General features: G+C 42.0%; 1 protein-coding gene and 1 long non-coding RNA gene across 3 annotated transcripts; one reads left to right on the top strand and one right to left on the bottom strand.

Annotated features, from left to right (window-relative positions):
- The first annotated feature begins 69 nt into the window (after positions 1–69).
- KLHL22 (kelch like family member 22) lies at positions 70–18884 on the top strand. Of its 2 annotated transcripts, none has more exons than XM_069795128.1 (7): positions 70–367; positions 10411–10663; positions 11578–11743; positions 12959–13677; positions 14826–15018; positions 16446–16679; positions 17730–18884. In XM_069795128.1, the coding sequence occupies exons 2-7, from the start codon at positions 10437–10439 to the stop codon at positions 18105–18107; spliced, it is 1917 nt and encodes a 638-aa protein (XP_069651229.1). In that variant the 5' UTR covers positions 70–367; positions 10411–10436; the 3' UTR covers positions 18108–18884. The 2 variants fall into 2 exon arrangements, with proteins under 2 accessions (XP_069651229.1, XP_069651228.1); XM_069795127.1 differs by having other exon boundaries at positions 10394–10663.
- On the bottom strand, positions 13677–24536 carry LOC138687486 (uncharacterized). Its single transcript, XR_011326674.1, has 3 exons — positions 24222–24536; positions 17126–17185; positions 13677–13802 (listed from the first exon to the last, which is right to left on the bottom strand). It is a non-coding gene; the product is annotated as an uncharacterized lncRNA (long non-coding RNA).
- Between the last annotated feature and the right edge of the window lie 107 nt (positions 24537–24643).

Below are 24643 nucleotides of genomic sequence, written 5' to 3'. Positions count from 1 at the left end.
GCTGGGAAATGTAGTCCCGCCCCTGCACGCTACTTACGGTAGCGACCCGGGCACCGACAGCGAGGGGGTGTCCGCCGCCCGTAGCCCCAGGCCCCGCCGCGGGGGTGACGGGCCCCGGCTGGGCGACCGAGCCCACCCCCGCCCAGGGACACACACACACACACAGACAGAGAGCAGCGCCACCGGTAGCCGGGCCCCCTCGGGCTGGCGGGTTCCCGGGTGACGCTGGGGGCTCTCGCCCCCGCCGCCCGCCCCGGTTCCGGCCGCGGCCGCCCCTCCCTCGCCGGGCGGGCGCGTCACGCGCGGTCGCCGTGGTTTCCGGGTCGCACATGAAGGCGGAAGCCGCTGGCGGAGGCCGCCGCTCTCGGTAGGTGGCTGGGGCGGCGGCGGCGGACCGGGGCGGGGGGGAAGGAGGGAGCGCAAGGCCCCCGGTTGGGCCGCCCAACCCAAGCGGCGACCCCCAAGCGGCTCCGGTGTCACCCGTTCCCCCGGGGAGGCGGGGGTGGGGGGATGGCGCCGAGAGCGGGAGGCTTTCCCGGCTCAGCCCCCCGGGACGAGGCGGTGTCCCGCTTCCCCCTGCTCGCCGCCGGGATGCCCAGAGGCGGGGCGGGGGGGGGAAGGGGGGGAACGGCCGGAGGTCCGGGGGCAAGCGCGGCAGGCAGCGGAGCGGGGTCTGCCAACCCCACGGCCGCCCTGGTCCCGTCGAGCCCCTTGTCACGGCCCTGCCGCCCGCCCACACGAAGCCACCGAGGCCGCCGGGGCTCTGCTGCCTGCGTGAAGCCCCCGAGGATCCCCTTGGCGAGGCCGAGACCCACGTCCCCGCGCAAAGCTGCCCGGGCTGCGCCCGCAGGGGAGGTGGGATGAGCAACGGAGGACGTTGGGTGTCGGGACCTGCAAAGGTGTTTTCAACAGGGGAAGAGAAAGTAAAACCAGAAGTGCGCTTGAACTGGCTTTCACCTTGTCGTCACAGGGTTATTCTGGAGTCAGGCTGTCTCTTCTAATGATGGGCAACTCTAGGTAGCCTTCCCCTGCGGAGAAAACGGCTCGTTCTGTGCTCCTGATGGGAAATGTATAAGTTACGGGGCAGGGGGGGAACCCCCCAGGTCCCTACAGGAACAAAATTAACATGGCAAATGATATGAAGGAATTCATGTTTGGTACAGAAATCGGAGCTGAAGCATGCAGGGAGAGGCCTTTGCTCTCTTCCAGGTCACTTAATTGTTGTATTTGGCACAGAATTAATTACTTCCTAATTTTTTTTTCCTCCTTGTATTTTAGACTATTAAAAATTCATGATGTGGTTTAAGCAGTTCAGCAAAGCAGGTTCAAGTCTTGCCAACTAGCTGTGTCTCTCACGATTCGTAGAACATATACCATTGGCTAATTTATAAACTGGCAATTTTGGCATAGTTATTACTTAGAGAGCTTGATCCTGTAGAAGCTTCATTAAAGAAAAAAAAAAAGTGGTGGTGTTCTATGGAAAAGACTTTAGGATTTTTGAGGGGCTTTCTGAGAGTTCTTGGGATAACTAAAACAATTCTGTCAAAAGAACATATTTCTCACAGATTTACCGGATATATCTGGACATAGAACTAAACACTACCTCCTGATTCTGGAAAAAGCTGAAGCCTTAATGGTAGGACATCTGTTTTTAGGGTAAGCAGGTACACCCTCTCTGAATATAGTTGGTTAACACACCATCCTTTAAACACAAACAGCCACTCCATCCAAACTGGAACATGACTGCTGAAAGACTCGGGTGAAAAGCAAATCTTGTTTCAAAATTAGAAAAGAGAGAAAAAGAAAAATAGTAAGAGATAATCAAACTCTTAAAAAGATGATGAAGCCACAAGAGAAAGCATTTTAGCACCATATTGAATATTTTTTTCCTTATTACAATTTCTTGGTAGCATTTGGGCCACAGGCCACCTCCCAAAAATGCACCACAGAAAACTTTACAACTCTATGAATCTGGGTAAGTTGCAAGTTACTCATAGATAAGGGAAAATAGTCAAGTTAGAAAGCTCATACTCTTTAGGTTATGCTACTGTTCATGGGGAAAAAAATATTTTAAAATATTTATATAAACATAGATACCTTTCATGGGAGTTTAGCCACATACATATTAAATACAAGATGTTTTATTCTCAACATGTCTTAGAAATAACTTTTAATAGGCTTGGGGAAAAAAAAACCAACAAACCACAGGTGTTTGCTTCTGAAAGGAATGAATGCCAAAATTTGTGAGACAGCATAGTTTGCAAAAGCTGTTTCCCAAACCACGCCTTTTGGTTTCCTCCCACACTTCAAGTATACTACTAATGCTAGAAACTGAAAATGGCTCAGAAATTCAGCCCAGAGTGATGTGCTTGCATATTTCCATTAGTGACTGAAAGAAAGATTGTGTGTATAGACCTAGCAAAAGCATCTCATCATTTGATGAGTGTTCAGAACTAATGTTGAGATATTATATACTACCAGGTGTCTTTGTTTCTTTTTGCAAGGACCTCAGTCAAAAGGAGTTGTTTGGGTTATTTCCCATATTTGTACAAGTTTCCTAAAGTGAAGTGGTATTTCAGGAAGATTTTTTTCTGCACAGTTGTGAATGCAGAGGCATAATTCTGAAAGAAGTACTGCCGAGCAAAGCTTCTGTTTTTCCTTCACCCCTCTTCCCCTATTCTTCAAAAGCCATGAAACTGGCTTAAGTCTTGGCTACACATAATGGTGTACTCAATTGTCTGCCATGTAGCAAACAGTCTTACAAGTGCCCATTACAAATTATGATACAGTTGGTGAATTATTCCAGGATCTGCACTCCAGTTAGAATGAACAATAGTTTTGCTTTTCAATTTACATTGTTTGTGGCATCACATCTGTTTTCTGAACTATTTTGGCAGGGACCCAGCTGCCTCCCCATTCTGCACACTCCCTGACTAGTTGATCTATTTGTTTGTGTGCCCTCTGCCCTGTTAAAATTCTGGTACATAGCCAGGTTCTGCCTATTTGCATTTGCAACCCCTGAGAGTCAGCATAACTAGCATTTTACTCTAGTCTTGTATCTTGTCTTCTTGTCAGGCTTTCAGCTGAAGCCTGGCTTAGATCCTAATTCTTGTTACTCCCTAGGGAGAGATGAAGGTGTGGGAAGCCTCAGGGCACCGATTTTAAACTTCCTCCAACGCACTATGACTTTTAATTGCCTCATCTATTTGGATCACAGTCAGCACACCATACTGGTTGCTCTGTATTAGAAAAAAAGCTATGAGGAAGATAGCCTGCAAGAAAGAGGACAGAGCTGCAACTGAGGGGCATCAACAAGCTTTAAGAATGGACCAAGAGGAACCACACAAATTTTGATAGCAAAAGTCATGCACCTGGGACACAGTAACTCCATATCTTGGAGCAGGCTGGAGACAAGGCTGGCTAGAAGTCAGCTTTTTAAGAGAGCCTGGGGGTACTGATGAGCAGCAAGCTGAATATGATTCCTCCAATAGGGGCCAGCTTCATACTGGGCTGTGTTAGCAAGAGCATAGTCAGTAGGTCATGGGAAATTATCATTTCCCACTCTATTCAGCACTTACAGACCCACAAAAGCTGAATACCATGCCCAGCTTTGAGCTCCATACCAAAAGAAAAACCTGTGAGTTCAGTGAAGGACCACCATACAGGGCAGGAGCACATACAAGGAGAAACAAACACATTCAAGGCAAGACAACTGGGTTTGTTCAGTACAAAAAAAGAAAAGGCTAAGGGGAGAGCCAGTTGCCATTTTTTAAGCTAATGGGTACAGGAAGCTGTAGAGCCATACTCTTCTTTGTGGTACACAGTGCCAAGGATGAGAGGCAAGTGTCACAAATTGCAGGAAAAGAAATTGAGACAGGATAAAAAAGAAAAATCTGATGGTTAAGCACTCAGTTTTCCAATTCTTAACAAGGATAGAGATTCTGCACTTGACTAGACCAGGCTCTCTGCATCCTGACCTGATTCTGAAGTTTTCCCTGCTTCAAGCAGGAGATTGGACTAGAAACCTCCCAAGTTTCTTTCCAGCCTAAATTATTCCACAATTCTCAGAAAGCATGGGACCCCCACCAAGCTTAAACCACCTGTCCATATGGCAGTAAGCTAAACAGATTTGGATACCCAACACCAGCAAGCTCTAGTTTATTTTGGGCACAGCTGATGCACAAGAAAATATCACTATCTGCATAAAACACCTCTTTGTAGAGATGTAACTGACAGCTACAAGCTCTTGAATACAAAAATGTCTGAGTTTCCATAGAAACTAACTTGGATAATCATTCCTGTATCCAGCCATTTCTCTACAGTAGAGAACTAAGGCTGTCAGCACAACTGTACAAAAAAAAAAACAAACAAACCAACAAAACCCACCCCCACACCACACACTAGTAAGCATCACTGTATGACATGGATGCTAGTCATAAAAGGGATGAATACTTGCCTAGGTATGTATCATACCATGCAATACCAATAACAGCCTTCAGCACTGTAAATTATCTACACTATGTTTAAAGCACAGGATCAGTGCACAGCATATCTCACCAGAAAATAAAGGCTGAGTATATCTATAATGGCAGCAGGATGCATCCAGGACATATGCCCTGACCCAGCTGCTGGGAAATGCTCCCAGGTACAATATATATTCTTAGGGAAACAGGACTCTTCTCAACCTCAGGAAGCATATGGTTTAAGGCATATGAATTCCCACTCCCCAGAACGTTCTTTCCAGGAGCAGCACACAAACAGCATGGTGTAACAATTGGTCTGCGCTTAAAAATTCAGGTAGGACAGACATTGCATTCTCTTTTAGCATATCTATTTTGCCATGCCTTTAACTTTTCCCTTCCCTGTTCTAGTTGAGCTACTCCATTCCTATACCCTGTGTTCTTAAAAGGATAAGGATTTTCAGTGAGCACAAGAGCAAGCCAGCATACCAGTCTCACATCATTTTGCCATTTGAATGATCAAGCTACAATCCATTCCCTCAATTCCTCCTATCCCAGTGCCAACCTTCTCACTCATAAATCACATACCTTTGCTGTGAAAACAAGTATTCTGTCATTGATCAGAGAGGGGATTTTGGTTAAAAAAAAAAAAACACAACTCTTTTCATGTACAGATAAGGAGTTATTGCAATTGAATAATCAGAAGCCTAACACTTCTGCATTTTTCATACAAGTAATCTGCAGAAGCATGTTGTGGTAATGGAATTTGAATACAAGACAATCACACAGAGCTATCAGCAAGCCACTGAGACACTGTAGCTTCCACTGTGTCCATAGCTTACTACAAGAGACCAGAAGTGATACAGTGAACTTTGAATGTAGTAGGAAATAGAAGGAAGTACTGTATTTCCTTCATACTCCCTCCCTGTCTACCATTGTAAGGCATGGCTGCTTTCTCCTGGTTCCTAAATGGAATCCAGGCATGGAATATAGAAAACTTCAGTCTATTGAAAAAGAGCAGTCATGTCTTTCTAGGTACCCCTGAGGCTTTTGCCATTTATGGGGGATTTTTTTGTTTGCTTTGGGTTTTTAACTCCTTGATTTGAAGTGACTAAACAGTGCATGTCTTCCTACATCAGCATTGCCTATAGAAGTGTACATACAATTACTGACCTCATAGGCCTCCTTCCTCTTTATGTAGTGGGCACTCAGTTGTAGTACCCTAAAATTAATAACTACATTAACCCATGTCCTCTAAAAGACAAATGCAAACCAACATAACTGCAGTCTCAAATACCTTGTGCAGCCAGCTAAGAAAATCTCTAGTCTGATCTTCTCTGCAGTTTCAAAGTGGTTGGAACAAGGACTTGCTTTCCCTTGTTTCTGGAGACAGCATCCCACAGAACATGAGACAACATTTTTTATCTTTACTACTGTTAAAGAAGCATGGTGAATAGGAGTTCCTCATCTCTTCCAACTTAGGGTCTGTCCTGCAATACTCAGCCACTGAACGTCACTGTTAACAGCTGACCAGCACTGAGAAACTTGCATAAGAGGAGAGAAAAAAACCCCAAACTTATCACTCAGATTTCTAGGAACTTGGCTCAGTCACAGAGTTAGTTTCTCAATAATAGAAGTAAGAGAACAGAGAGGCCTCAAGAATGTCCTACAAGCAAGAAGCTGATAGGAGAGAGGCTCAGGAATAGAGGGCACTTAACGCATGGTTCAAGGGACTGTGCATTTACATTAGCTAGCAAGGGCCTGCCTACAGCCCCTTCATTTACAGGGGCAGATATGCCAGTCTGTGAAAATGGTGTCCCAAGCCCTAAAATCCAGCAGAGTTCCTGAGTGGCCAGGAAGGAAAAACAGTAAATAGAAGATTTTCTACAGCATACAAGAGGCTGAACAAACCTGTTCTCTCTCTCCATTCAGAACTGTACTGGTTGTACTACATTTAGCTTTTTTTTTTCCTATAAAGGGCAATAAAGATTAAGCAAAATACAAGTTTGAGGAGATAGGGTTAAATTACTTTCAGCTCAAAATATACAGAGGTTATTCAGTAAATTTCCTTGTAATTTTTAAGACTGATGGACACTTTACAATGCATAACAATTCCTAGATAGATTAACAGTCATTCCCCCATCCAGCTGGTATCCACACATTAAACAGCACACTTCCACTGTTTTGGCTACCAGATTTTTAGACAGTAACAAAGGCACAAAGCACACCGGTCACAGTTATACAACACCGTGTGAGAAGCAAGGTGCTGTGCTAACTCTAATATCCCTCCCCAGCAAATTTGTGGTTAGCATTTAGAACAATACTCAGAGAAATATGCAAAACTATCAGCTCACCAAGCACACTGCACTGAATCCAGAAAACTCAAATGGCAAAACCACCCCACTTTTCTTTCAAAGAAGCCCACAACACAACCTCACTAACCCTGTTTCAACAACCACTCTTTGTAACTTCCTACCCACCCAACCCCAGCTGCTCCTTGTACAGCTATTAGAAAGCTGAGCACACTCAGTAATCAGCTAAATGAATCTTGCTGGCCATTCCCCCACAAGCTGTTTAATGGTTCTCTACCCTTCTTTGTCTTAAAGGTCTTTTCTACCAGCTCCTAAGACTACCGAGGTAGGAGTTAAGTGGCTTTCCTTGGCTTTTGGCTCAAAGAAGAGGACTCAACCACCTATGTCAGTCAGACATCATAGACTAATACCACACATGTCCACCTTTAATTTTTTAAGTTGGGAACACTTCATGAAAATCACTGCAGTGAGAGTTTTCCTAGAATAGTCTGTTACCACTGGTTAAAACTATGACAATAGACAGGCATACTTACTTATAAGCCTTGAAGCCCAGTTTAGGAGAGTAGGGAGGTACACATTACAGGATATACGTTGTCTGAGTAGCCACAGTGTAATTAAGAAACTTCATGTATCTGCGTACAAAAAGAGCTTATGAGTGCTGGCAAGTTTTGGACCACGTACACTGTACCTGCTCAATAGTATTCTACCCTTTTTCCACAGCAGCATTGGTATTCAACCTACACACCCAAAATTGGTTAGCAGCAAATAACTGTGGATGGCAAAAAAACTCACAGGTAGCTATAGAGTGGTGAATTTCCATACTATAGTGGCTCTGTGCTCCAAATGCACAAGGCAGCTCTTGTGTTGGTGTACATGCATGAGTGACCACCCTAAGGACAGTCCAGCTCAACAGTGACAGCCAAGATACAATCTAGGGGCAGAAGTTGAGAACAAGAAAGTAGGGACTGCCAAAATTCAGAAAATAAAGCATAGCAAAATACCTGTAGGCTCAGCTGTTGACTAGCCAAAAATCAGCTGTGGAGGATGGTTCAGCTGCGCTCCCAGCATCTATGTTTGACCACACTGGCCTTACCACAGGTCTGCTAGAAGGGTTGGTTTGTTCAGCTATTGCTAACAGTTGTGGGATAATTCAAGTCCATATCTAGTAGAACTAGCAGTGAGATAAACTTGCTGCATATCTCTGAGACTGCCCCATTTGTCACTGAAAGCTCTGCAGATACTAATGCTCATACAGGCTTCAGAATCCCTGAATTATTTCAATTATTTTTATTTTTATTTACTCTCTTTCATAATAACATTTGATCTTCCTGGTTCCAGTTACCATATTTGTAAGATCGCATCCTTTCTACAGCTTTACTTGCTGAAAGCTTCACGCCCTTTCTGTTCCTTTTTAAGATTATTTGGATACAGAATGTACTCTGAATAGTAACTCTACAGTTATATTAATTAAAGGTAGATTTAAATAAAGGCTTGGCATGATTATACAGGTTTCCCGCTCTACCCTGCATGTATCTCTCTCTCTCTGGAAACGACTTCTCCTACAATACATTTCTTTGCTAACACTTGTTACACGGGGTCAATGGCCTGTGTAGTTTTAATATATCTCACTTATTTCTCCCTAGCCTCTTCCACCAATCCTACACTATATGACAAACTATAGGCTTGTATCAAAGGTCATGCTGTTTGCCCTATTCAACAAAAGCCTTTGAATTCAGAAAACAGTTCATTTGTTATGTTCACTTCTGCTTTTTGATGCAACGATTTTACTCTTATAGAGACTTCTTTGATATAGCTCTCTAAGTAGCTGAAAAGATGCAGCCTTTTTTGGAGCATTAACCACATTAACTCTGGAGTGTTATCTGAATCTGTTCCTCATTTGGACCATATCTCACCCGACCTTGTTTTTGCTGCATTTATTCCCTTCTAGTGAAATGGGAAATTTCTGATCAACATCTAGTAACACTCACTCCTTCACTTGCCTTTACTATAATATCTCCCTTGCCTCAATCCATCACTTTTAGTATTACCCAGGAGCAAATCAAATTATACAGTAATGTTTTGTCCGCTTCAAAAGCATTCTTCTTATTTCTAGGAAAAGCATTTACCTGTCATGAAAAATAATCTATTACTCATCTCTTCAGCTGATGATGGATAGTTTCCCCTGTATAACTGACCTGAATGTGCTCCCTAGAAGGCTGTCTCATCGGAGCTCCTATTCTGAGCTGCTTGTCTTGGTTTTGCTGGCAAAGAGCAGACAACCATTAACAGGCTTTTTCAGGTTTTTTTCCATCCCATTTACCATGCAGTGCCACCTAGCTTCCTTTTGTTTTGGACAGTGTAGGGTAACTTCCCTCAGGCAGAACAATAAACATTTTCATATTTCTTGGTGTCATCCAGATAGCTCCTTCCTCACTGACCATACACAGAATACCTTGCAGTACTTTGAGAGATTTCCAGTGTTGCATTCGCTGTCTATAGCTGGCACAATTAAACAATGGTTCCATTTCTTCATTGTTTATTTGGATTTGCTGGGTTTGTTCTGCTTTTGCTTCTCTGACTGCTGATAACCCCTTGTGACTATCCCTGGTGCCACTAAGCTATTTCCCAGGCTGCTGGAGGAGAGGCTATTATAACTGTGTCTTAAGCACCATATCAGCTAAGGTACTTCCTTTTGGTAATGTGAGGGTTTTTCTAATGCGCTCTGACAACTGGATAGAGTCTATGAGCTGTAACTGCTACAACTTCTGACATTCTTCAAAGACAATGGAAAGGGTAAATTACAGGATGGTAGAAGAGGACTCATGAGATTTTGAGAGCTTAACCATAGACATGAAACACAACCACTTCTGGCTAGCTTTTTACAGGTGTTTCCCCATGCGCCATAGGGGACCTTCCTACAGTGGCAGTGGCAGCCCTAGAAAAAAGTACAGGACAGCCCTCTACAGTGCCTACACTGGAGGAAATACCCTGTCTCTGCAGGGAATCAGAGTGAAGTGGAAAGCAGTTGTGCATGCTAGCTTGAAGTTGTCACAATAAAGAAACTCACTTTGAAGCCTACACTTTCATATAGTATTTTATAGAATGACAGTTGGAAATGTGCTCAGCTAAGGAAAATGAAAAAGCAAAGACAGGGAGAGAGGAGAACTTTCAGATTCTGTGGTAAAATATCAAGAGAAAGAACATGCAGTTTATATTGCAGCAAGGTTATCTGAGGTTATTAGGCAATTTAGCAAAAATATGTCTGTTCTTTGTTATAAATGATGTAGAAATGCAAAAGAAACAAGGGGTTCTGGTAATGGGTTGGGAAGTGAAACTCTTGCTAAGAAAAAAAAAATATCCCTACATGCTACATACTTTGACTCTTGGACTGAAAACCCAATAGTCAGAATACTTGTTTGAAAAACCATGTTCTGCCACTTTGGTGTGCTGATGTACACATGTCTGTTTCTAGTATCATCATTCAGAATAATTTATTCAGGGTAGAACTGTCTCTCCATTGACTGAAGAATTGGTTTGATTTATTTTCTGTGACAGGCGGGGGTCAGAGGACCGTTAGTAAAGCAAAAGGCACAAACCTTTGCTGATTCTGTTGTCTCACAGATTTCATTCTGCTACAGCTGGTGGCTGAGCATTTCTGCCTGGGATGGCGGAGGATCAGGAGCTGACTCAGCCACACAAAGCTCAACTCGAGCCCTCCCTTCAGCAGCGCACCAGCAACACATACCGCAGTGCAGAGCACTCTCAGGCCTTGCTCAGTGGCTTGGTATCTCTCCGAGACAGCAGCATCCTCTTCGATGTAGTTCTGGTAGTGGAAGAGAAACCTATTGAGGCTCATCGCATACTTCTAGCTGCATCCTGTGACTATTTCAGGTACACTTCCATACAGCAGTAACAAGCATGTGTCTGAATATTACTCAAACTTGCAACATCCAAATCTTCTTTCTCGGCACACTGCTTCTGGATGTAAAATTAGACCTGTAAGATGGAGCTGAATGTGTTTCAAAATACTAAGTATGGCTTTATTCATCTTTCTGTTATTTCTCTACAGAAATCTGAGCTTACCTCCACTAAATTCACTGCCTGTGGTACTTGGAGGTATATAAAGAGGAGACTATCTGAACAGCTGTCTTCTGCATAAATGAACTCTGGGTGGCTTTTAATATATCCTTAGCATTGGAAGACTTTGCCCATTGTGGTGATCATTTCATAATACACAAAAAGTCACTGGAAGTGGGTCACTCCTCTGTTACATGCCTATAGTGTGACTCACTGTCCATTAAATCAGGCACTCCTCTGGTCAATTTGACTAGCAGTTTCTTGAACTCACTTTATTTTCATAGAGCAAACAAACAAACAAACAAATAAATCCCAAGGCAATCCAGGCAAACTTCTAACTGGAAGAAAAACTGCTCTAGCTTAGAAAAAATGCCTACAGTCCCAAGTTCCTCTCTTTTTCCTCTTCCCCCACACCCAGAGTATCTGCCTCTGCCCATTGACTATCCGTATGTACTGGGTTTGTATTTAAGTCCTTCAGCTGTGAATCGTACCTTTCACATGGCCCCTACTGTTTTCCTGCAGAATGAATAGTATTACTTTCGTAGGTCCTAAAGGCCTGTACTCTTGGTATCAGTGGCTTAGAGAAGAGGTAATGCCATAGAAGTGTCTGGCTAGGTTTTTATCTTTCTGAATATTTTTTTTATGTTCCTGGGACAACGTAAGATAAGCAAACTGAAAATAGCTTCAATGCAAATCTGCCATAGCATGTGCCATTGTCTTTTTTACAGAGGAATGTTTGCAGGAGGACTGAGAGAGATGGAACAAGAAGAAGTTCATATTCATGGCATCTCCTACAATGCAATGTGTAAAATCTTGAACTTCATTTACACTTCTGAGCTGGAACTCAGTGTGAACAGTGTACAGGAAACCTTAGCTGCAGCCTGTCAGCTTCAGGTGAGGTACTGGGAGATGTGACAAAAAAGAAGCAAGAAACAAAAGCAACAATGAAAGAAACAGAAAACATGGATATCTGGTTAGATGGAGGGTTAGGGGGTGAATAAGACCATGGGTCTGATGAGAAGCCTTTCTCTGGGATGCTGTATCCACTGGAACTAATTATGGAAGGGTAGGAACAATGAATGAGTACTTGCACATCTTATTTGTGCCAATGGTTTTATTACTTATAAACATTTACCATTTCATCTAGAGGACTGTTTTATTTAGCACTCACTTCTACTGATCTGCTTATGAAAGCTTCCCTGAAATAGAATACCTCTGCCCTATGGTAAAGGACAGGGCTTGCTGCTCAGAAATTGTTCTGCTGCTCAAGGTCTTCCCCAGATTGAGTCCACAGGCACATAACCTCCCCTGACCCCGTCACTACAGGAAATCCTACCACTATGGTTTCTGCACTAAGTGCAGAGTTCATGTGCCTTTAAGACAAGTTTTTTCTCTTAATTTCCCCTGCAGCTAACTGCTGCACAAGGCTTTGGTACTAAATCCGGAACTTTCCGCGTGCTTGCTTTGGTTGGTTTGTACACACATAGTTAGCACCACTTTGTTAGCAGAGGGGCTCTTGGACAGCAGTTACTTCTTTACTTGCCAGTAGTCCCTCCTGCCAGATATGACTTCAAATTGTATTCAGAAGACAACACTACATATTAATTTTCCTTTCAAATGGCTTCCTCTGCTCTTGAGTGATGTAGATATATTTGTTACAGATACAGTCTTTGATACAGTATGTCTATAGTGCCCTGAAATTACGGAGTGACTATAAACCTGGCTTTCACTATGTCCTCCATGCCTTCCGTTTTCATGACTGCCTCCCAGGCAGCCTGCAGTTTGGTGCCACGCTAACGAACCAGGCAGCCTGGCTGTCCACTGTCCCATGTGTCTTGGAAGACACATTGCTGTTGCACCTGAAGCCAAACTCGTAGGCCTGCAGTACAGTGTGGCTAGAAAGTCTATATTATATTCATCTACATACCCATGTTGAGTTCTTTTTCTCTGGAGAAAGGTGAATTGGGCACAAGTGAACATGGTGATCAGACTGTGAGGAGAGCAGTTATCTTGTGTACCACTTCCTTACAGTCATCCCAGGCTTCTGTCACCTGTCTCCTGAGTGTGAGGCAAGTGGTGTCTGAAATGAAAAATATCTCTCTCCTGCAGATTCCAGAAGTCATTAAGTTCTGTTGTGATTTTCTCATGTCCTGGGTAGACGAAGAGAACATCCTCGACGTATACAGACTAGCTGACCATTACGACTTGAGACATTTGAGTGATCAGCTGGATTCCTACATTTTGAAGAACTTTGCAGCTTTCTCAAGGACACAAGTGTACCGACAGCTACCCTTGCAGAAGGTCTACTCCCTTCTCAGCAGCAACCGTTTAGAGGTTAACTATGAGTTTGAAGTTTATGATGGGGCACTTTTTTACCATTATTCTCCAGAGCAACTGGAGACAGATCAGGTCTCCCTGATGGAGCCCCTTAAGCTACTTGAGACAGTTCGTTTTCCTCTGATGGAACCCCAGATCCTGCAAAGGCTTCATGACAAATTAAGTCCATGTCCTTTAAAAGATACAGTCGCAGATGCATTAATGTACCACAAGAATGAATGTCTTCAGCCAATGCTTCAGAGCTCCCAGACACAGCTGAGATCAGAGTTCCAGTGTGTAGTGGGATTTGGAGGGATGCATTCTACTCCATCCATTGTCCTCAGTGATCAAGCCAAGTATCTGAACCCCTTATTGGGAGAGTGGAGGCACTTTACAGCTGCACTAGCCCCCAGAATGTCCAACCAAGGGATTGCTGTTCTCAATAATTTTGTATATTTAATTGGCGGAGACAACAATGTAAGTGGTTTTCGAGCAGAGTCAAGGTGTTGGAGGTAAGATAAGGATAATCCTGCTATTATTTTTCTTGCCACCCTGTTGCCCATCTCTGAGTCAGTAAGCCAGTAGCGCAGTCTGTACACTTGCTAGCTGAAAGATTAGGAACTGATCAGGGGCCTCACTGATAGAAAACACAAGAAGTAAACAAATGAGTCTCATAGTAACAGGAAGCTTCCAGCAGCGCTAATGGGACTAAGCCAAGCCTGACAGGGTAGAAACAGCTACTTATTCAAGAGTATTACATGTGCTACTTTCTGCCTTGTTGGAGGGGGGAAGTATTAAAGGTGTGGGAAGCAGTAGTGAACCTAGAACCCTAGATTGTCTAGATGCTCTTGAGCTAGGATTTTCTAGAAGTCCTCCGAGTGTAGTTTTAGTCCCAATACAAAGGGATTTAGCTACCAAAAAGAGTTTTTAAATAAAATGCTATTACTGGCTGATTTTCAAGAATCTGTGTGCACAATAGCAGTATTCCAGGGTCCCCTCATATTCTTCTGTGCCAGGGAAAAGAGCAGGAGGAAGGATCAAGTTTAGACCTTTCATTGTCCATTCCACTGCAAAACCAGATACAAACACTTTTATTTTTATATTGTGGTAACTTTTACTAGTTTTAGCTGAGTTTCCCTTATTTTATGGCATGCATAGTTTCACTTCACAACCAGTTTTCTCTGTAAGTAAAATTTCCAGACCAGATAGATATTTTGATCTGAAAGTGAATCATGAGGTTCACTTTGAGCAGCAGATATTTGGGAAAAAGAATCAAAGAACCCACCACATATTTATGCCCTTTTTGGACTCTTGAAGATCCAGATTCAGTCTTTGTGCTATTTTTAGACTGTTTTACCTTGCAGAATGGCTTTGTGCAAGCAGAGATTTTGATGTATAACCTGACAGCAGTGTATAAAATAATGGAAAACCTAGGCTTTTATAGCATCATTATGTCAGCTAAAATACATCTTCTAAAAATAGAATAAAACAACTTTGCTAATAATAAAATGCTGACAAGGCCAAATTTCACTCCACTTACAGCTGAGCTCAATTTCAGCCAACAACAGTACAGTAACCCACATCTGTGGTACTGTCTGGTATTCCAGCAATGATTCTGTGCCTGTATGAATAACTTTCTTTGATCCCATTCTTTTACAAGGTATGACCCGCGACACAACAAATGGTTCCAGATCCAGTCCCTACAGCAAGAGCATGCTGACCTCAGTGTTTGTGTTGTGGACAACTATATATATGCTGTCGCAGGCCGAGATTACCATGAAGACCTGAGGGAAGTGGAGAGGTATGACCCTAAAAGCAACACTTGGGAATATGTGACACCTCTGAAGAAGGAGGTAAGGAGTCCATTAGCCACACACACTACTACTGTTCCCCAATTCCTGATTTAATCTTTTTAGATGCTTTTCTCATGTGTAGTTTTAAATTTGCTGATAGTCAGATGGAAAACAGTAGCCTCTATATATGAGATAAATGAATATCAAGAAAGGAGAGTAATAATATATGTAAATTACATTTTGAGGTTAAATGCTTATTTTTCCTGTTTTCTTGTCATTTTCCCCTGCACCTTTATTGTGCTAATCCTTAAAACCATTTAAACTTGAACACATAACCTCTGGGAACAGGAAGTTTCCATTCCTCCTACACAGGTAAACTATGAGCCACAGTAGTACAAGCTTCTCACTTACAGTCCTGACAACTTGCTTTACTCCTGATCAGAAGAGATAATGCCCCAGGAAGAAGGTACATCAGTTTCTATAGACTGCTTAGTTCCTGCACACAGAACTGAGATTGGGTAACAAGTTCTAGTCACAATAGCTTATGTGATGCAGAATCACATCTGGCTGAGCTAACCTAAGACCGTTACTCATTTGAAATACATGAGTGAATAGCTGTCTTTTGTCATCAGTAGCATTTATCCTTCTAGAACAGCAATTGCCAAACTAGCAGTTGTGACCTCAGGAACCAGGAAATGGTATAGTGACATGGGAATTGGGGTTATGAGTGGAAAAGTTTGTTCTAAGTTCTAACACTGCTAAAAAAGGCAAGAATTTCCATTTTCAGGTTAAAAGTGTTGCAAAGGAGGAAGATAAATACAAACAACTGCTTGGTGAATCTTGGTTAGGGAAGAAAACTAAAATCCTGAGTAATCTTTCAAGAAACTATGCTGATTGCTACTGTACCTTTTAAAAGCTTTGGGTCAAGTGACCAGCACAAAATAATATTTCTGATTTCATAATGCCTCTCAATTGAGAATCTCAGGACACCTTAAAAATACAAATATTACTGCCATTTTACGAAAGGGATGCAGAGGCAGAAGAGCTTGCATGAGGTCACAAATAATAAATGTGTGTCAATGCTGAGAATATAAAAATCCTTAAGATCCAATTGAGTGCTACTAAGTAGGATATCTTGCATTTCTGATAACACTGCTTGTATAAGAAAAACCTCCAACAGAAAGGCTTCCAAGTAGACTAGGGAGAAAAGTAATAGTACGAATGATCTTCTAATCAAGGAACAATAAAGAATGAGAACCCACTGCAGTTCTGGAAGTTTTAGAAATTTTAGTATATTTCGTTCAGAAATTCACACTTATAGCATAATCACCTAGAAAGGAATTGTCTATAAGGAAATCTTTCCAGATGTTGATATCTGCGTAATACATGAAGAATGTCACTCCCTTAATGTCTATTCCATACTTTGAAACCGGGAGAAATACATAAATCCAGACCTCAACCTCTTGCTTTCCCATGTGGTGATACAGGTATACGCACACGCTGGAGCAGCACTGGATGGGAAGATGTATATTACTTGTGGGAGGAGAGGAGAAGACTATTTGAAGGAGCTACAATGTTATGACCCAAAGACTGACCGCTGGGACGTTTTAGCAGATGGTCCAGTGAGACGTGCTTGGCATGGGATGGCTGCACTGCTAGGAAAGCTCTACGTAATTGGAGGAAGCAACAATGATTCTGGCTACAGAAGGGATGTTCACCAGGTGAGAGCATGTCATACCTGTCTTTCTTGGAAGAGTCTGTTTCTTATGGATGCTTGCACTCTGATGTAATGTCTTTCTCCTACTAAGTATGCAAATAAAACTGTCTGCCCAGCAACAGCTACTGCACCAGCTCTCCCCCACTCAGTTGCAGAACTTGCAATGATTTATTTACTGCTCTCTGTCTTGAATGCATAGTCTAATGCACAAAGCATTAAAGCTCTAGCACTTGGAATTCTTACCAATTTTAAAACAACTTTGATGGATAACATTCATTGGCATGCACATACCCAATAAGTAGCACATCAACTAAATTTATTTTACATTGTCTTCTCACGTGCATTTTTTTCTAAGTTGAGGACTTTTGAGTTACCAATGTGTAATTGCAGGACAGATTTGTAAAGGATGTGTTGGATGGCAATTATATAATGCAATTGAATGTACAGTACCTGATAAAAAGTGATGGCTGGTGAGAATTCTCTTGAGTCTTATTCCAGCTTCTAGAACTGCTAGAGACATGAAGAGAAGACACAAAAAGTAACTGCTCTTATAAAGTGAATGAAGATGGCAGAATTAAATCTAGCTGAAAAGTATATCTGAATCATAAAAAGGTGCTTACAAATAAAAGCAGTTAGCCAAGTAAGTACCCAGTGAAATCTAAAGCTTCCCAACATATGGTGCAGAGACAGCTCAGCAGATATGTCATATTTGTATGTTCCAGCACATTTTTTTCTAATGCAAACAGATGCATTAAGTCTGAGCTTATATTAGCATGTGTCCTCATCTCTTTCACTTTTGTATACATTTTTTTAATGACGTACAGCTGTTACTCCAGCAGCAGGGTCAGAACTTGTGATTCAAAGCTATATGGCAACTATGCACAGTTTTCTGCTGAGTACTGTACTTTTACTACATAGTGATATGCTCTCTCCATTATCAACACCCTGTCAAAAGACTGATGATATTGCATGGCTTCCTAAATAGTTTGCCATATGGCCAGGCTCTGTCACTAAGATACAAGTTTGATTTTGGCTAATCTTCTTTTTTTTACAGGTTGCCTGCTATAGGCCAAGCACTGATCAGTGGACAAATGTATGTCCGCTTCCTGCAGGACATGGAGAGCCAGGCATTGCGGTCTTAGACAACAGGATCTATGTCTTGGGAGGCAGATCCCACAACAGAGGAATCCGCATGGACTATGTCCACATTTATGATGCAGAGAGAGACTGTTGGGAGGAAGGACCCCAGCTGGAGGATGATATTTCTGGGATGGCTGCCTGTGTCCTCACTTTGCCCAGGGCTATTTTAATGGAAACAGAGAAATGGTTCTCAGAATGGCATGCAGACCGCGTGAAGTATCACCTTGATTTTCCATCGGAAGTTATGAGCGTATCAGACTGGGAGGAATTTGACAATTCAAGTGAAGATTAGAAAACTTTAATATTTATTTTTTGCCAGTGGATGAGGAAATTAAGGCTTGGAGAAAATACTTAGAGATTTTATATGTCTTTCTTATATATATAAATAAGTATTTAAAGGTTTGAAATATAAGTGTTCTGCACAAAACGCCATTCACAGTCAATATCTGCCCATCTGCAAGTGTTCTGCACAAAATGCCACTTACAGTCAGTATCTGCCCACCTGCGAGAAAGCAGCATTTTTAAAGTAACTACAGAACTGCCATTTTCCCCCTGTTAAAGTATAGAGGTTCTTCTGCTTTGAAGGAGACTTTTCTCAACCTTCAGCATGGACAGGAAAAAAACACAGAGAAGGCTCAGCTTGACTAGCTTCTTTCCTTCCAGCTTTTAGCTTGAAATAGCTTTTTCAAAAATTTTTTTTCCTTTTTTTTTTTTGGTAATAGAACTTCCTAGCCAGCTTAACACAGGAAGGTAACACCTAGTGTCCCCCTCCTGTGCCAGGTGTCAGACAGCTTGATTGGTTCTTCAGCAAGATTGAACATACAGAAACAGGAACAGTAGCAAGAAAGTCTGAACCTTCATCTCATCTGGGCATGCAGCCATCTTTGTAACTGGGTTAGAGCCTGTGAACTGACACCCACTCCTGAACTTCTATACTGCAAGTTCTGTCAACACAGTGGAAAGAAGATTTCTAGAAAAAACTCTCTGTACAGAGTATGGCAATCTCATCATTCAACTGTCAGACACATTTGTTCACAAGCATAAATTAATAAATCCTTGTCAGAACTTTTTTTCTTTTTAACTGCTGTCTCAGTTTTATTAACTGTGATGTGGAGTCTGAAGTCAGTGAGCTTAATTAGATCCTACAGTACTACATTAGTATCAGTGAAGTTACACCAGCTTGGGAGATGGGCAATTTTTTTTCATTCTTTTATTATATGCTTTAGAAGAGGATAAAGAGAGCAGAGATTGGTTTGCCAGAGCAGAAGAAAAAAAGTAATAAGGAGATGACTAGAGGTATTGAAGATTACATTGGTCTAAGACCCTGCAGTAGCTGAACTAATGCCAGCAACACAATACAGAATTACTACAGCTCAGAAAGATAAGGCATAGTAAATCCTTCCTTCATGAGGCCTTAAATTAATTGGCTTCTGACTACCATCTCGCTTAACATTAGTTTAGAAGATGATGTAAAGTCTGAACCAGTGTCATACCTGAATAGCATGGGATCTTTCCTCTTGGAGGGCCAGGAAGTAATCAGTGCCACCAGAAGATAATTAAGAACTACCAAAAGCTTTTACATCTTGTAGCAATAATGGGGTTGCAGGAGAAGGGCAAAACCAAGGTGATAACCAGAATGATATGATACTAGTCAAGTATCATCACTTTATGACAAATACTGCACATTGATGTGCTACTTTAGAGAAATGGAAGAAGTTCCTGGATATTACCATTCTTAGGGATATTTTGTTTATGGAAACAAAGATGATTTAAAAATGGACCTAGATGACTCCACATTAGGAGACTGGGCTTCTGGAAAAGATTGAAGAATATTTGCACAACTCTTTTAATAAGCTCAACAGCTTTTTCTTGGTAAAAGAGGGGCATTTGTTGGATATTTTCTCCAGCACTGTCAGTTTTCACCTCAGTCTGTGAACCTTTGCCAACTGGCAAATAAAACAAAAGACCTGGTAACTGTAAGAAACCCTGATTATGAGCTTCTTCAGAAAATATTTTTTTGATAATGAACTCTGAACTGCACAAGGAGTCTGGAAATACAGATTCTATTACACTGCAATATTGGAGACTGATGAGTATTCCTATTTTGCATACAGAGTTACTTTAAATGTGTAGGAATTAAATGTAGCCCTCAGATGTAAGGACACATCTCTCTGACATGGACATCAGTAGAACCACTCCTTCCAGACTGCAAGTGTTGCAGTGGCAATTTGTTTGGTCTGCAAACAAGTGGTTCTACTAGTGGTTCAGGTCATATTCTAGACTCAGCTGTTCTAACTAAACCCAGACATCTAACTCAAGTCTAATGCTTGCAGTGCCTTTTCCGTTTTAACTAGCATTTCTCAACAGACCAGTGATACCCTATGTTATACAGCTGAAAATGTTATTTAGCCTCTTTCATGATAAAAAAAAAAAACAAAACTAATCGATCTCTGTCTGGCTTCTTTTCCTTTTCCTATGTAAACCACTAGAGGGTATAACTTACTATTACAAATAACCAAGCTGATAGGCTAATTCTTAGATGACATAGGAGACTATAAGACATCTATGAGTAATTATTAAGATAAAGAAACATCTTGAGAAAACACATGGGTTGGTTTTTTTTCCAGCTTCTACCCTATCACTCCTGTGTTTGAATACTGATTTTTAGATAGTCAGGTTATCTGTTTTTCCATTTATCAGTATATGGAATTCTGTGATTACATTATTTATTAAATCTTGCTGTTGGATGCTGTGCAAAGCAAATCAATATAAGGCTTAGAATGCAGTTGCAAGGAAATTACTTTTCCTTAAAGCAGATCATCTACCTTATAGAGAAGTCTAAATTATTCTTCCTATGTTTTTTAGTTACTGGTATAATACCCCTAAGTTACATGAACTAAACCTAAGGGCAGGCAGGTATTACGTATTTTGATTATTTTGATATTACAAAAATTCTGTTGCTTTCATCCCCCAAATTTCTTTTCATCTGCATGTAATGTGACTATTGAAAGTTATGGTATGCGCTATCTTATTTGCATGTATTTTGTTTAGGTAAAAAACCACAGAGCTTAGCTTAGCTCAGCTCAAACCATCCTAATCATTTAGCAGTAGCTCGTTTTAGTCCAGCATGTACCTTTTCAAACTAACACATAGGCTAAACAATAATAAAATTGCTTTGCTTTAAAATTGGCAATTTTTATCTAACTCAGCATATATAAAGCACTTTGTTATTCTTGTTTACTACAGTTACCTATATAAAGAAATTGCAGGAGAGATCACAGATTGATACACAGAGCTATAATTATTATTCATTGGTTTTCCTATCAGGAATGATGCTTCAGGAACTTAGCCTTCAAGAGCCCACTTAAATTTTATGTTATCTCAAGAAAAAGATGTGCTCATAGGCATTTTAGGCTGATTCCATATTTTTTTATTTATAAATTCTCTGATCTCCTAAATATGTCAGTCTTGTATCTTACAGTAAAAAGCATTCATTTTTTACAGCAAGTCCTCAAAGACAGTATAGCACAAGACATTGTGGACAGATGGTCAATGAACTAAGCAAGCTTTAAGTTATTTCTGGTCTGTAAGAGAATAGCCAAACAACTCTTCCAGAACTGAGTGATCAAAATACCAACACTTAAACTGCTGATACATTAGGAAGTCCACAAGAATAACAACTAGGTTTCTTAATGATCTATTTTCCTATTTCCTGCCAGCACAGAGGTAAAGCTGTATAGGCGTATTTGCTAGAGTTGTAATTAGTGGACTTGTATCCTGAAGTATTTCAGCCTTCCACATTTGGAGAAGTGATTGTGACTGCTTCAGTTTTTGTTTCATAACTGCTTTCACTACTGTTATTTCTTCTCCAGCTGTCTACCTCCAAATCCAACATATTCTTTCCTATTTCCTCATGGTTTAAATTAGGGTCGTTAATTTTGCATTGGAAGCATACCCAGTACTTGATTTGAAACAATAAGGATTCTCATTCTATACCCTTGACGGAAATTTACTTCTCCTTACTTAGAGACCAGCCACATGTACAATCTATTTGGCATTCAGCCCAACTGATGCAGTCAGAAGCTTCTGGCGAAAGGAAGAAGGAGCAGCTGGGCACAGGGCAAGAGGGACAGGACCTTCTCAAGGGAATATTCTGCCAACTGAGTTTTTATTTCATCAGCAGCTGATGCACTTTAAGAGCTCCCCACCTCCTCAGTTGAGCTACAACTGTTTGGCCATGCTCTGAGGGTGGAAGCTGCCAACAGGTAAGACAAAGAGCATAAATGTATTTATATGTAATAAAAAGGTAAAGGTGGTACCATACATTTATCCATTCTTCTTAAACCAAATGCAGTTGTAGGGATGTAATACACCTGAGATGATGGTCTGTAGTCTAGAAGTTGAAGCACAGTCTTATCAGATAACATTAATGATCTTGAACAAGTCACCTTTTTCTCATACGTAAGTAGAACATGGGATCTTTTACCTAGAAGATCCAGCCTAGTTCAACCACAGTTAGTGAAACTGAGGGGGGAAGTACTTGAAAGATGCACACAGCCTGCATGAATACAAGTTCAGAACAGCTAATTGTGGCAGTTCCTTCCAAACTGAAAACCTCTCCGTGCCTTAGAGTCCTGTCTGGATGGGAAGGTGGGTGTGCTGGTTCTCTAGCGTTAGTCCAGCCCCATGCAGTATTGCACAAAAACTGGTTTATAATTAAATACTATTTATTCCTGACATGTTACAGCTCTTTGGAGATTTTAGTATTATCTATATGAAATGGAGGCAAAATAACTATGTATTTGACCTACTACATTTGATTTTTATGATAACAAAAATTATAATTCAGTAAAATGCAGCAATAGGAATTTTTATTTCCTTTTTATATACTATGTGTTACTAATCTGCTGCTAACTTGTGGCTTTTGTAATTATTTTTAAACATTATTTAGCATGTTATTGCAAGTCCAACTACTATCTTTTAATCTATATTTTGGCCATGGCCAAATAGAAAATGATCCAAAACTGCTCAAATGACAGAAGAAAACATAATAACCTTCATAATCTAATGTAGCCTATCTACATGTGTTTAAAACTGACTCTCCTTGGCAGATACAAGCACTTAAACCAGTAGGAACAGATCAAAGGTATAGCTACTAAGTAAGCTTCCCTAGCAACGGATGAAATATTTTTGCATAGATGTGAATTTTCAGATGGTATTACTCATCTCTAGGTCTACTGTTTTGCTAGTATTGCTGTACAGGACTAAACAGCTGTTGTTTTCCACCCAGGAGGTGGCTGTATTTCAGCGGCTGGTAAAATGATACCTGTACATGTATTCAGGGTCTACTTTAAGATCGTTTCGTGTTAGTGATGTTATGAGACTTTCCTGGATGATTTTGTCTAAAGCATAAGAATGACACTGGATGAGTCTTGCATTTTTGTGGATTTGAACTGTGCTAAATGTCTACAGAGACACAGCCCATATGTTCCAATCCAAACACCTCAGTTGGCACTAGTTGCCAATGTAGGAAGAAGAACAAAGAGAAGAAAAATGACCATGATGTGACTGAGCTTTAGGAAAAGGCAAAGCATGAAAGAAAGATAGCAAAGCTGGAAAAAGACTACACAACAGTCCTATTATGCACTTCAAGTCAGTCATCTTAAATGTATTTCTCCATTTTAAATGTTTTTTGCTTTCAAGTGCTGCTTCATTTCACATTGCCAGCCCCAAACAAAATGAAAAAACAAAAGCACAAATTAAACAGTCATGAGACTGAGCTAAAATCATGCTATTTGCAAAGGCTGCTAGCACGTCTGGGGAATTAACGCGGTTATTTTGTCACACCCTTGCCTATTGCAGCTGGACATGCCGATTGCCACTGCCAGCCCTCCCAAACGTGAGTCAGACCACGCAAAGGCCCACACTGCTTGTCTGAGGTCACCGCGCACCAACCTCCCTCTAAAATTCAAACAGCTCATGCTGCACCATGTGCCAAACGCTTGCCCACCCCTTGCCCATGAGGCCTGCTGAGTCCTTTCCGGGGTTTCCTTCCTCTTCAGCGGCTGCAACACCATCTTCCCTCCCGCCTGGGCCCTGAGACAGGGCTTTGACCCCGTTATCTGGGAACAAGGCCATAAAGAGACAGGAAACTGTCTCTTAGAGCACGTAGGAAGTTCTCTCGAGATCAGAGGAGATTATCACACTGGTCCATTTTGTTCCTCCAAAAAATAATCAACTAATAAAAACAAAACCTCAGGGAAGGTGATCTCTGTGTCCCAACCGCCTGCGGTCAGGGTGCCTGGCTGCGGGGCATCCCACTGAGCAAAGAGGTGTGGAGAGGGATGGGAGGCCCAAGGCAGCCCGAGGCAGGGCCGGAGGGACCCTGGAAGGAAGGGAAGCTTACCGTGCCTTGGGGTGCCATGGCAAAGCAGGGGAAGCCAGGGGCTGGGCAGCACCGAGGAGGGATGTGCTGAGAGAGGGATGGAGAGAAGATGGAGGAGGTATGTTGGCGGGCGCCCCTCAGATGTCTTCAGCCCAAGGACTGGGCGGTTTTTGGGGGGGGTGACCTGTGGTAAAGCGTGCCGCAGCGTGCATGGCGAGGGCGGCCCTGCTGTGTGAGGGGCTGCAGAATGCGCGGGGGTCTCGCACCCCGCCTGACTCAACACCCCCCCAGGCCGTTCACGTTCATTCACACACCCCCCCCAACCGGGGGTGCGCCGGGAAAAGCTTGAATGACTTTAGCCCAGAGGGACCGGGGAAAGAGCTCCTCCAGACGCGAGGATGAGGCACCGAGCCACGGAGCTCGCCCCCCCCCCCCACCTCCCT

This window comes from Haliaeetus albicilla, chromosome 10 (assembly GCF_947461875.1).
Source record: "Haliaeetus albicilla chromosome 10, bHalAlb1.1, whole genome shotgun sequence".
In the NCBI taxonomy this organism is placed as follows: Eukaryota; Metazoa; Chordata; class Aves; order Accipitriformes; family Accipitridae; genus Haliaeetus; species Haliaeetus albicilla.
This window is presented reverse-complemented; position numbering and strand designations above follow the sequence as displayed.

Excerpts from the sequence above, each read along its gene's own strand:
- KLHL22 (XM_069795128.1), top strand. The coding sequence starts at position 10,437 with ATGGCGGAGGATCAGGAGCTGACTCAGCCACACAAAGCTCAACTCGAG. Across the intron at positions 11,744-12,958 it reads CTGCAGCCTGTCAGCTTCAG|ATTCCAGAAGTCATTAAGTT; the intron begins GTGAGGTACTGG and ends TCTCTCCTGCAG. Across the intron at positions 16,680-17,729 it reads ACAGAAGGGATGTTCACCAG|GTTGCCTGCTATAGGCCAAG; the intron begins GTGAGAGCATGT and ends TTTTTTTTACAG.